At 43.5% G+C, this 13,045-nt stretch overlaps 1 protein-coding gene across 2 annotated transcripts; it reads left to right on the forward strand.

Annotated features, from left to right (window-relative positions):
• Positions 1-2,010: 2,010 nt before the first annotated feature.
• On the forward strand, positions 2,011-13,039 carry gmps (guanine monophosphate synthase). 2 transcript variants are annotated; one of them, XM_035679973.1, is made up of 16 exons: positions 2,011-2,140; positions 3,716-3,888; positions 4,002-4,116; positions 4,515-4,612; positions 5,424-5,527; positions 5,759-5,952; positions 6,750-6,915; positions 7,313-7,464; positions 7,729-7,902; positions 8,922-9,027; positions 9,199-9,314; positions 10,202-10,327; positions 11,384-11,499; positions 11,640-11,770; positions 12,495-12,667; positions 12,805-13,039. In XM_035679973.1, exons 1-16 carry the CDS (start codon positions 2,114-2,116, stop codon positions 12,904-12,906), a joined length of 2,073 nt encoding a protein of 690 aa, XP_035535866.1. In that variant the 5' UTR covers positions 2,011-2,113; the 3' UTR covers positions 12,907-13,039. The 2 variants fall into 2 exon arrangements, with proteins under 2 accessions (XP_035535866.1, XP_035535864.1); XM_035679971.1 differs by lacking the exon at positions 2,011-2,140 and adding an exon at positions 2,568-2,896.
• Positions 13,040-13,045: the final 6 nt, after the last annotated feature.

Here is a 13,045-nt window from a genome sequence, read left to right on the forward strand (position 1 = left end):
TTACTTACTTACTTACTTACTAAGGTCCCCAAAGGCTGCAAACGTATTATATCCCAGCTGGTTTGTGGTAATCTGATTGACTGCAAATTTGTCTGTGAATATTACCAAAAAAAACACAATATCCACTCTTATTATACTAAATAAATGTATTAAATAAATGACCAAAGGGTGAACAGGGGCCCACAGATCCTCTTTGCCCTGTAGTCCCTGAATGAATCCAACCATGCTCATGGCTGCGTCTGTTTCACCAGTAACAGTTACCTGTTGCCATGGTTACGTTAATGTTCTTGGTGCACTGGTTTAGGACGATGGTTATAGTTTGACTGGTTTTAACAGACAGATTCTTCCTGACTGTGGTAATAACTGTCTGTGTGGTAAAGTGTCATTCATTACATTCTCCACAGGGTGGCGCTTTTCACATCTGGCTGTCTGACCCCAGTGGTTCTGGTCTAGACCCCTGAAAAGATTGTTCAAGTCTTGACAGCCTTGCTAGCATCAGAGCGGTGATGTTTCTTTATTGCTCCCAAATGAGTGAGACTCTCACAGACCTTCTTCACAGCAGACATAACAGGAAACACACAGGCAGAACTAATGACATTAATGATCTGTTCCAGCAATTATTGATACCCCTTGCATGAATTAGTAATGTAATTAGTTAGACTTGTGTGTGACTACTCTGCATTCTTTGACAAGGTTTCAGCCCATTCAGCTTAGTGTCCACAACACATCTTCCTCTGGTTTAAAACAATTGCCATACACTTTCTGAAAATTAATTTCTTTAAGACTCTTTTTTTGTATGTGTAAAAAATATCTACTTAAAAATAACGACTACATTTGCTCAGCACAAAGTGGAATTTGACATCTGTCTATTTGACTAACTTGTGTCTTTGCCGTGACATTCCTCTTTAACTTTCAGGGAATTCCTGGTTGAAGGTTTCTGAGAGCAAGTCATCATCTTTCTGTAGTGTCAAATATGGATACAGCAACTACATTCGCCTGTTATTATCAGCCAGATAAAGAAACTGCGTATGAAAGGCAAAAAACAAAAGCGTACACGAACAACGAGTCTGAAGGTTGTAATCTATGTTGTCTGAAAAAGAAATGGAAAGAAGTACTAGTCCTGGAAGATCCAGTAGAGTAGATGTGTTAAAATACAGGGGCTCTCTCTCACATACTTGCTGCCTTTGCCTGACAGGGTCTGAGGTATGAGGCTCTGCAGAGTCATTGTGCTTGCAGATTGTATATCAACAGGGTTTTCTTCATCAGTGGACATTTTTAACACAGTGCAGTCACTAGGGTCGGGTGATATGGCAAGATATAGTGTATGAGCTATACTTTTAATAATACAACCTGCTTTTATTAGATCATTATTGGCAATAAATGAGGGCTGTTTTATGCTAAAATTGAATTTAAAGGATTAAGTGCTGATTAGGCTCTTCATTTGTCAGTGGATACGTCAACAACATACATTCCCATGTGGGTTCCTTAATCTACAGGAATTTTCTCAATTGAGCTTCCAGAAAATGTTGTTAATTAATTTTAATGTGATACAAAACATTCATACATATGACTCTGTGTCTAAATGTATATATAGTATATAAAAATGTGTCTAATTCTCATTTTGCTTTGAACACCTCTAACTATTGAAGACCTTGAGAGCTATATTTTAACATGTTAAATCTACCATGCTGCCTAAGCCCAGCCCCCCATGGGGCCACTCTTCAGTTTTTTTTATTTTTTTTTTATTTAACTTTGTGCTCCACCCATTAAACACAGACACATTTATTTAGTCTGTCCCCACTGTGAAAGTTATTCCCCAGCCGGAGGAGGACAGACTGTGACAGCCCATCTTCAAGCCCACAGTCCAATCTGCTGTTGAGACAGTAGTCGGCGTGCTGAGCCCGGAGCGAACCAGTAGCTCCCTCTCTCTCTCTCTCTCATCTCTCTCTCCATCATCTCTCTCTTTTCTCTCCACACACACACCACACTCCCTCTCTCTTCCTCCTCTCCTCTCTCTCATCCTCTCTTCCTCTCTCTCTCTCCCTCCCTCTCTGAGACCTGGGACAGCGAGGCGAAGGGGAGAGCAGCTCATTCCACAACACGGCAGTCCTCCATGGCTCTGTGCAACGGAGACAGCAAGGTCAGTGGAGCAGGCTGTGCCCGCTACTCCGGTACTGGGCAGCCCGGTTGACTTGGTGTTAGGACCCTGGTTTTGCTGGTGTAGTCCTCCCCCCCTCTCGGGTGAATTACGGCCTGTGTGCCCCTCTTAGAGGAGGAGGGGGGGAAAGTTAGAGAGCATGTAACGTTGCCAGCAGAGCGCTGAGGAGCGATGAGTACGCGGTCGTACGCCTGTTGCAGTATTCACATTAACATGTTGCTCTAGCTGCTAACTAGCCGGGCAGGGAATCTCAATGGTGTTTAGCATGAGTAAAATATTTATCATATTTCGCCCATAACCCTCGTTGCCTTCTCTCTCTCTCTCTTCTCCTCCTAAAAGACCCCTTTTTGCCTCCCGAGCACCGCGTGGGTTTAGCATAGCAACGCCTAACCCCCACAGCCAAACCGGCCTAACGGTAGCTAACGGTTGGCACTAACGGCAGCTAACCGTTGGCACTAACGGCTGTAGCTAGCCGCAGCCGGGCAGACTGAAATTGTACCGACAGTCCTACCAACATAAAGTCGAGCACCGGGGGTTGCTCTGCTGTTCAGCGCGGGAAAGTGACACTGTGGCAAACTAATGAGTGTCGTCCGCCCGCTGTCACACGCGTTAAGCTAACGGAAGGGTAACTGACAGCCAGGGTTGCTAACGTCGTCACTAAGCTAAGCTAGTATGAGCCGACGCGCAGATACCGGTGTGACAGCCGGAGACACCGCTGCTGCGCTACCAGATGATTTGGTAAAGTTTGCTGAACGACTGGAGCTCATTTCTGTTGTGGTGTTATTCTGCCAGAGCCGCTGTGGTTGTTTGAGCGACAATTGTTCAGTGTACCTGTTTTATGTAAGAAGTCAGAGGGGGATTGTTAGCATGCTTAATGCGAGTTGTTTTTAGAAACAGCTACCGCGGAAGTGTTTGCACCAACCACGTGGGATCGTGTTTCTCTTCTGGCTGTCCTCATCTACTCAGTTGTGTTGTTTTATGGAGATCAATGAGCTGTCTGTGGCCTCACTTCTCTCTGGTTCTTGCACTGAAATCTGTTTCCCAAACTCTGCTCAGCACGGTAGTTTGTAAAAGTAACATCCAGGAGTACAGAGGTGGAGAGAAACAGAGCACACTGCTGTAGACAGGAGATACACGGGTCTTCACTAATAACCTTTGACTACCTTGTGGGTTTCATGTGATCCCACTGATGGGTTGAATGGTTACAGCACGTTTCACAAGAGCGACTGTCTGTCTGTCTGTCTGTCTGTCTGGGAGCTCACATGTCCATAATTATGTTATTAGGCCTTATTGAGTCACATTTTCCACGGGAGGTCAGAGGTGGAGTACAGTTCAGTCTAGGGAGAGTGGGCTACCTTACACCGCCTCTCGTCTAAAGCACTACAAAGTTGTCCACGCTAAAGGACAGCACGGAGACTGTGTCTTTTGTGTGTTGGTCCCGTCACTGTGTAGTCACCGGCGTGCAAACGCGACTGTGGATGTATACTTTTTGTCTACTCAGCTCAACACAAACACTTTCAACAAGACATTGTGTGTTTTCTGACTGTGCGTTCACAGCTGGAGATCAGCAGCGCAGAGCAGAATGGGTCATGTGAGGGAGCGGTGGCGATCCTGGATGCTGGGGCCCAGTACGGAAAGGTGATTGACAGGCGGGTGCGAGAGCTGTGTGTACGCTCTGAGATCCTCCCTCTAGAGACCCCAGCCTTCGCTATCAGAGAGCAGGGCTACAGGTGAGCACGAGAAGCATTTGAACCAGAGTGTTTTCTGCCTCATAGAATTACCATGAAGTCAATATGAAAGTGTTTTAAAATACGTCTTTGTTATGTCTCTTTTCTATCCCTAGGGCAATTATCATTTCAGGAGGTCCGGCTTCTGTGTATGCAGAAGATGCCCCCTGGTTCGACCCTGCCATATTCACCATAGGAAAGCCTGTGCTTGGGATTTGCTATGGGATGCAGGTATCTATGCACATGCACACACACACAGTCATATTCTGTGATGGGAGGCCTTTATAGTGATTAAGTAGAACATCCGTCTTCCACAAGGCCTTTGTTTTACACACATTGACTCAGAGTAGCTGCGCGTTACTATCACTCGACTCCAGGCTGCCGTTCAGCTCTCCTGGGCTATCTGGGACTTCACCACTGTCTTCAAGGGCACTTTGACACTAGCTCAGGGAGATGAGAGCATTACTCGCTCAATTTTCCCAGCGAGCCTGGAAATTAAAACCAGCATCCTTCTCTTCTGCACGACATTTCTCCGAGTTGCAGGCGGCTGTAGCGTCTTTGGAGTCGCAGTAGAATGTAATCTCTGTGTCTAAGTGTTAACTCTGCTCTGTGTGTGCTTTGTGTTGCAGATGATGAATAAGGTTTTTGGTGGCACAGTACACAAAAAGAGCGTGAGGGAAGATGGAGTGTTCAGTATTGGACTGGACAACACTTGTTCTCTCTTCAGGTAATGTGCTTGCTCAGGTGGATCACAGGAGAATTGGTCTAATCTTTTATGTGTTGTTACATTACATTGTAAATGTGTGTCAGTGTTTTTCTAATTGGCTTATTTGAGCTGCATGTCCTTCCACATTCTTTGCCTTTTATAACCTTACAACCAGAAATGTTTGGCGAGAGAAGATGACAGACTGAGGAGAAACATACTGAGAGTTGAGGACAGAACATAACAGAGTGCAAGAACGTCATGGCCTGATACAAAGTGTAGAGAGGAAATTCATACATGGAAGACAAGTGTCCCTCTACAGATGAACTGAGGTTGAACAATGGAGCAGATTTATTTTTTTTACTAGCCAGTCTCCCCTTTCAGCCTGTGTTTGTCAGCTGCAGCAGGAGGGCACTACATGTTGCAATTGACTGCTGGAATACAAAACCTTTTAAGTTGAACATCCAATATTTCTTTAAAAGACAGCGAAACACTGTAGAGCTCATTTATGCTTTGTGGAACATTTTGGTGGCATTCTCAATCAGTGGCTGAAGCTCAATATTGTTACAACTGCTGCTTGGGTTTGTCCCAGTGCCACATTTACTACATAAACTGCGGGAGCATTCCAGCTGTCACATATTTCCCCTGGTTGTTACACAAATACTGCAGAGTCTAAAATAGATGGCTGCAGTCTTTTATTACTGTCCTCTCACATTTAACTCACATGCCCACAGAGAAAAGCAGGGCCTGTACACGTGTAGTATTTTGTGCAATGTTATTAAACGCGCATTATCCTCCTCTGATGTCGGTGTATGTTGTGCGTTTTTCTTATCAGAGGTTTGCAGAAGGAGGAACTGGTCCTGCTGACCCATGGAGATAGTGTGGATAAAGTGGCTGATGGCTTTAAAGTGGTGGCCCAATCAGGGAACATCATTGCCGGTGAGCAGCACGCAGGATCTGCTGTGACCCTGAGTGACATAATCTAAAACGATATTGTGGTCATAGACTAAACAAACAGATACAGAAACAAGAACATTTATTGCTGATTTTTTGTGTGTGTAAGGAAGCCTCAGCTCTGTCATGTTATACTAGTTTTGCATTAAAGTATATATTTTTTTAAGCATTTAGGGAATGTTGAAAGTCTTTCGTCACGGCTGTCTTCTCCAACAGGGATTGCTAACGAACAGAAGAAGCTGTATGGGACGCAGTTTCACCCTGAAGTCGACTTGACGGAGCGAGGCATGGAGATGCTGCGCACCTTCCTGTTTGAGATTGCCGGATGCACGAGTAACTTTACCGTACAGAACCGCCAACAGGCCTGCATCGACGAGATTAGAGAAAAAGTAGACAAGTCTAAAGTGCTGGTGAGAGAAACCTGTACAGCGTTTCATGATTGTGTGTGTGTGTGTGTGTGTGTGTGTGTGTGTTGGCAACCAAAGTCCATTTTAAGGGCAGAGAGATGATTTTAACAAAAGGAAGTAAACAGAAAAAAATGATCTGCGCATTTTAAACCCACAATGGGAGATAATTTCACAAAACGTCTAAAGCTGGGGTGCTGAGTGTGAAGTGCGGTAGCTGTACAGGAAGTGGTGACGGCAGCAGTGGTGGGGAGTTAAGTAGAACCAATTAAACTCTCAAATTAAACCCTGTTTTATCTGAAAAGAGGTAGTCGACTCCCCGAGCGGCTTCAAACTGGGCTTCATCTCAGGGGAGTGTGAAGGCGACAAATGAATAGGGAACAGGCTCAAAGCATACGAATTATATTTAAAGAAATACATGCAGACTCTGTTTCTTGTTCCTCAACTACAGTCTGAGGGACGCATCTTTCACTATACTTTGTCATATCTTGTTCCTGCCGTAGCATTTGGCAAGTGTGGCATTGTGTGTGTGCTTGTGTGAGAGTTGGTAGACGGCCAATTATAGGTGAAGAAGTGTCAAGGCTGTAGTCATCTCGGCTGTTCACTTCATAATGCCTAATATATGCCTGCCAGCACACATAACAATAGATGTACCAAAGACAACATGACCAATATAATAGGAGGCTAACACGAATAGAAATGAGACATATTGACATTGATTACAGAGCGAGACAGAGGCGGAGATGTCACAACTCAACTCTCCGGTGGCTCAGTTGTGACTGTTTTTCACTGATTTTCCTCAGGTGCTGCTGAGTGGCGGGGTGGACTCCACAGTTTGCACAGCTCTCCTCAACAAAGCCCTCAACCAGGACCAGGTGATAGCAGTGCACATCGACAACGGCTTCATGAGGAAGAGAGAGAGTCAGAGTGTGGAGGAGGCCCTCACCAAGCTGGGCATCAAACTCAAAGGTAGGGACAAGTGGTCTAAATGTCACAGGGATGGCACAATGAGGCCGTAAAGGTCTAAAGCATAATTACCATAATTAATTTAGAATCGTATCATGGCGATAATCTAAAAGAGTTCTTGTGATGCACAGTTGTTGAAGAGATTGTAATCTAACAGAAGTCTCTAATGAAGTGAAATAAGAGAGCATTGTTTGAAAATACTACTTGTGATTGCGCTTTAAATTGCTTCGTGACAGGTATTGAGATTTTTACATTTTAGTAATTACTAATGAAAAGAATTGTTGAAGTCTGGATGTAACAGGATACTGAAGTGTCTTTGTGACATTTTTCTGTTGCTCGTAAGCCAATTGGTTGTTCTGCCTTTCTTTCTCTCTCTCCTCGAAAATGTTACTGTATCTAGTGGTAAATGCAGCTCACACCTTCTACAACGGAACGACAACCCTCCCCATTTCCGAGGAGGACAGGACACCACGAAAACGCATCAGCAAGACTTTGAATATGACTACCAACCCGGAAGAAAAAAGGAAAATCATTGGAGATACATTTGTCAAAGTGAGTATGAGGATTTAACTGTTTCTGTGTATGAAAAGTGCTACATAATAAAGTTTTTAAAATAACATTTTTATTTGGATCTGCCAGCTAGTCGGCCCTACAGCGTTGTTCCCATGCAATACATTGTCATTTATCACATTGTTAGTTCAGCTGAATTCTTTATTACACATTTGTACACATCTGCCGATATGGTTACTCTATTGTTTGTCTTCAATTCACCGGCTCACTGTTGTATCTGACTCTGTGAATTGCTTTGCTTTACAGGTGGCAAATGAAGTGATAGGAGAGATGAATCTGAAGCCAGAAGAGGTTTTCCTGGCCCAGGGTACCTTACGGCCCGATCTCATTGAGAGTGCCTCTCATCTCGCCAGCGGCAAGGCAGAGGTCATCAAAACACACCACAACGACACTGAGCTCATCCGCAAACTCCGAGATGAGGTACTGCACACATCACATACCCACACAAATACTAACTTCATTCATCTCCCTGATGCATACTGCTGCTTCAGAGAATGGCTATCATTCAGTCAAGTGAGAATATAGAGCAACTGTGCCTTCACGAGTTGTGAATGCACACATTTATACCATGAGACAAGAAGACCCCTGACCTTCCACATTTTATATTTCAGGTCTAACAATTGAGGAACACGACGCTATACAAACTAATAACAAATCATTTTAAGTTGAATGCCAAATAACAGCAAGACATCTGACAAGTGCATCGGTCACAAAAATGGCAAAATGTTATAATTTGGTAAACTTATTCATTTTGGTGCAGTGGAAAACATATTTCACAATACCCATGGCCAACAGGACACCAGCTCTTAGCAATAAAACCACAGTATGCATTTGAAGAATGGCGATTAGTTTAGAGGACACTGAAGTACTGTACATGGTAAAAGCTGACATTTAGAGCGGGGATATGAGTTGCCTCTGATACAAATAGTTTTTGTAGCAGGCAAACAGTTTGATAATGCAGTTGTACAGAAAGATTATCAAACTGTGCAATTGTATATCTCATAATGCTTTGAAGAACTGCATGATATCACGGTAACATTGACTTCTGCTGCAAACCATTAGTCAGTGTGAAAAGAGCCTCTGCTGCTGCGTTTGAGAGCAGAGATAATGAAAGTCACAAAGGCAGAGCTGTCACGCAGCACCCAGCTCACTGAAGAACATCTTCTGATGACGTCCTGTTTCTGTTTGAGGACGACAAACATCTAAATAGTATTTTCCTTTTTAGTGGAAATGCATTTCTGTGTTATCTTCATCCCCCAACACTGTATTACACTCCACTGTTAAAGAGCTCTCACCTCGTTATTAGCTGTTTAGTGCTCATATATTATTTGGTGTTTCTGGTGTTTTGTTCAGCCATTTTCTATAAATGCACAACTATGCAACACCTAAGCACATCGTTACTGTTGCAATGCTGATCTCACTCCTTTGTGATCCTCCAGGGTAAAGTAATCGAACCGCTGAAAGATTTCCATAAAGATGAAGTCAGAGCGCTGGGGAGAGAGCTGGGCCTGCCAGAGGAGATTGTCTCCCGACACCCTTTCCCTGGCAAGTACACAAACGCATTTCTATGACGTGACCGCTCTGACAAAAGTGATTTGTATTAACGTATTGCTCAGTGACGTTGTCTGTCTTTTCCCTGTGTACCAATGGACTAATTCAATCAGACTCCAAACTGTCTCCCATCACTGCTAAACTGGCTCTCTCCTGTGCCTTTAGGTCCTGGTTTGTCCATCAGAGTGATCTGTGCAGAGGAGCCCTACATCTGTAAGGACTTTGCTGAAACAAACAACATCCTCAAAATCATCACAGACTTCTCTGCAAGCGTCAAAAAGGTCAGAACATCTTTGAACTGTATATATAAGTATATAAATACACCAATTTGTACGTCGGTGTTTTCAGTGAAGCATGCACATTTTGAGTACTCAGTTAATCACTGCTTACTTAAAACACCCCTCCGAGTGAGACATTAAACATCCTGACGTCAAATATTAGCTGTTGTACGCAGATCCAAATAAATCACAGACAGACGCAGGTCTTAGGGAATTGGCACTACGTCTTTTCAGTGAATCAACATCTTAGCAGTAGCCTGTGTCACGTGAGCTTCTGTATCCTTCAGAAGCCTAAAAAGTATACCGGCTCTAAGCATTAAGTGCTGTTGAACAAAATATATGGTCATTCAAATGCTGTAGGAGCAAACGGTGTATAGACTCATTCATTACTGTGAATTGAGCCATCAGCATTTCCCTGTTGTTTATTGTTGTTTCATTTTAGGGTAAAAGTCACAGAAAAGATGCCAAGTTGTCAGCCGTAGCTCTTTGTAGTACAGTAAAAGCTCTGCCCACACACCAAATGAGAACACATTTGTTCTGACTGCTTAATTATAGAGTTAATAATGTGCAACCTCTGCTGGCTGGTTGGCCACATTGCACCAAAAGCCAAATAATTCTGATGATTTAAAGATGTTTTCTTTTTGGTACCTTGTTTTTCCACTGGGGGAAGGGCTTTTACCATCATCACCGTCATCTGAAAAAAAAAAAAAAAACACTACATATGGGCTGACATCAAATGAAGAACAGACATTAAACATTAGGTTTGATACGATTTTGTGTTTGCTGCTGGTTCTCTGATGTTAGAACGGGTAACTCAATCATTCGCCATGACTTGCGGAACGGGTGTTCTGTTGCGTGCTGCTTTAAACATCCGTCTCTATCGTCTCCAGCCCCATGTCTTGCTGCAGAGAGTCAAGTCGTGTATATCAGACGAGGAGGAAGAGAAGCTCATGCAGATCACCAGCCTTCATTCACTCAATGCCTTCCTGCTGCCCATCAAAACTGTCGGCGTCCAGGTAATCCACTTCATCAGTTACTCTGTTCATTGATTCAGCTGCACGGTGAACAGACACACAAATACAGTCAATCATATATGTAGCCGTCCACATAAACCCCATAATTCTGTTCTGGGTTAAACTTATTGATTTCCATATATGACTCATCCATTATTTATCTTGTAAGATGGGCTTTACTAATAATTACTAATAAGGATTTGAAGGTCTGCCCAAGGTTACGGCCTTCATGTCATCTTCCAGCGATGTGCAGCCCAAATGTTTTAACCTGCAGTCAGAAGAGTTTCAAAGTAGCCGTTACTTCTTAAACTGTAGAGATCATTTTGTAGGCTCGTCCAAACATAGCTTATTGGTTTGTTTTGGGGCTCTTGGGTATGATTGTACGTGGAGTGTTTAGAAGCAGGGGAGGTTTGAAATGGTGCCTCGCTGTTTGTCTCACTGCGTTACCACTGTAATTTAGTGGTTAACCCTGAGACACACCCACACACACACAGTACTTCAGTGCTTTACTGTTTGACTCTTCGAATCTGTTGTAGCTATTGTGGCACTTTCAGTTTTTCTCAGCTCCTCTCATGTTGACTCTCTGACACATACAACGGGCGTGCACTGTAGAAATATTTGAGCATAAAAAACCATCACTTTCCAGTAGTTTATATTGACCTTCAGTGTTGCCTGGAGAGACATATGGTCATGACTGCTTTCCTCACCAAAACATTGCAGTCAGCCAGTGACTGAGTGCGTCTGTGTAGGTGTGTCTTATTACTTCCTGTTTAAAGCCAGAGTTTTAAATTTACCCTGAACCTCAAATTGTGGGGCAGACGGGAGACGGTAGACAAACACAGGCAGCTTTTATTGCAAGGGGAATTTGTTGGAATTGAAAACAGACAGAGATTATGCAGACTTTATTTATAGAAATGTCTGTTTCTTTAGCATAAAAGACTAAATGTTTAGAAAAGTACACATAATCTAACATTTTGTTGTGTTTGCAGCCCTGTTAAGACTTTATGTAATAAGCCTAATTTGGTTATAGCTTTAAAAATCTTTTTCTGTCTGTCTCAGGGTGATTGCCGGTCCTACAGTTATGTGTGCGGTGTCACAAGTAAAGAATCTCCGCACTGGGAATCTCTCATGTTCCTGGCCAGACTCATCCCTCGCATGTGCCATAGCATCAATAGGTAATACACAAAACTCCACAGCTTCACAGCTTCACAGCTTTATTCTTCATCTGCCACATTAGACACACGATATGCAGAACACACACACACACACCCACACACCCATTCATTCATTCATTCGTTTCTCTCCCCTTTTCCAGAGTTGTGTATGTGTTTGGGTCCCACGTGAAAGAGCCGCCGTCAGACATTACCCCGACTTTCCTGACCACAGGTGTTCTGAGCACGCTCAGACAGGCTGACTTTGTAGCTCACTCGATCCTTAGAGAGTCTGGTAAGTGTGTTTATGTCCAAATGATTTTATTTTAGCCCGATGTGTTGAGGCATTACAGATCACTGGGGATGGATTTATATTTGCTAAGTCTGTGTGAGCAACTTGAGTAAATGTATAAAAAAAAACATGCAACCACAGGACTGTCTAATAATATAGTTTCTGTAGAGCCATTCACTCCTTTCACAAAGCCTGGCATCAATAGGGCCTCTTACATAACCAGAATAGTGTACTGGTCTGCATACTTTCATCCACATGGGGAATTTAACGTTTCCCTACAGGCAAACCAAATATTTGTTTAAAAATGAAAAAAATGTTTAATGTTTTCCAGTGAGAAGAAGTTTTTTTATCATGGTAATTTTAAGATATGATTAAAGAGGTGAATTTGAAGATCACTTTGTCCACATCTTATAGAATATAAATGCTCCATATAACAGTCTTTTTGCTTCAGTAAGTAATTGCAAGCTGCAATGAACAGATGGAGAATCTAGTGTTTGTTTGTTTGTTTACAGTGAAGTGAACTGATAGACCGAGAGATGTGAACAAGAGAAATTAGACTTAGACATTGATAAAATGCCAAGAAGGGAAGAGCTTGACATGATGAATGAGTCTTATTGTTGTGTTGTGTTGTGTTGTGATTCAGTGTTAGACAGTGACGTTCATTTTAATTATTGTCTAGCAGCAGTAAGAACCTCTTTCTTTCCCCTCGGCTGTGCTTCTCTTTCAGGCTATTCCGGTAAGATCAGCCAGATGCCGGTCATCCTGACCCCCCTGCACTTTGACCGTGACCCACTGCAAAAGCAGCCGTCCTGCCGGCGCTCTGTGGTGGTCCGCACCTTCATCACCAGCGATTTCATGACCGGCATCCCCGCCATGCCTGGCAACCATATCCCAGAGGAGGTACACCACGATTCAGCCTCTCCACTTTGGTCTTAGCTACCAGCCTAAGTTCAGGGATTGAGCCTTTTCAGCTTTTCTCTCTGGGTGTTCAGTGTTTTAGGAGTGTTTTTTTGTGTGTGTCTTTTTTGTTTCCCCAGGTGGTTCTGAAGATGGTGAATGAGATCAAGAAGATCCCAGGCATCTCCAGAGTCATGTATGATCTGACCTCCAAACCACCCGGCACCACAGAGTGGGAATAAAACACAACACGACGTCACACCGACAGGACACGCACTCACACACAATGCACAAACACGCTCAACAGATATCAGAGAGGGCTGGTGAACTCCTCTCCTTTTCTGTCCTCCTTCCTCTCTCCCTCCTTTCCTCACCCGCCCT

Source organism: Morone saxatilis, unplaced genomic scaffold, assembly GCF_004916995.1.
Source record: "Morone saxatilis isolate NCDOM2014 unplaced genomic scaffold, NCSU_SB_2.0 Contig8, whole genome shotgun sequence".
In the NCBI taxonomy this organism is placed as follows: Eukaryota; Metazoa; Chordata; class Actinopteri; family Moronidae; genus Morone; species Morone saxatilis.

Coding starts and splice junctions, on each gene's coding strand:
- gmps (XM_035679971.1), top strand. CDS start 2,831: ATGAGCCGACGCGCAGATACCGGTGTGACAGCCGGAGACACCGCTGCT. Junction 4,613..5,423: donor AACACTTGTTCTCTCTTCAG/GTAATGTGCTTG, acceptor TTTTCTTATCAG/AGGTTTGCAGAAGGAGGAAC. Junction 6,916..7,312: donor GCTGGGCATCAAACTCAAAG/GTAGGGACAAGT, acceptor TACTGTATCTAG/TGGTAAATGCAGCTCACACC.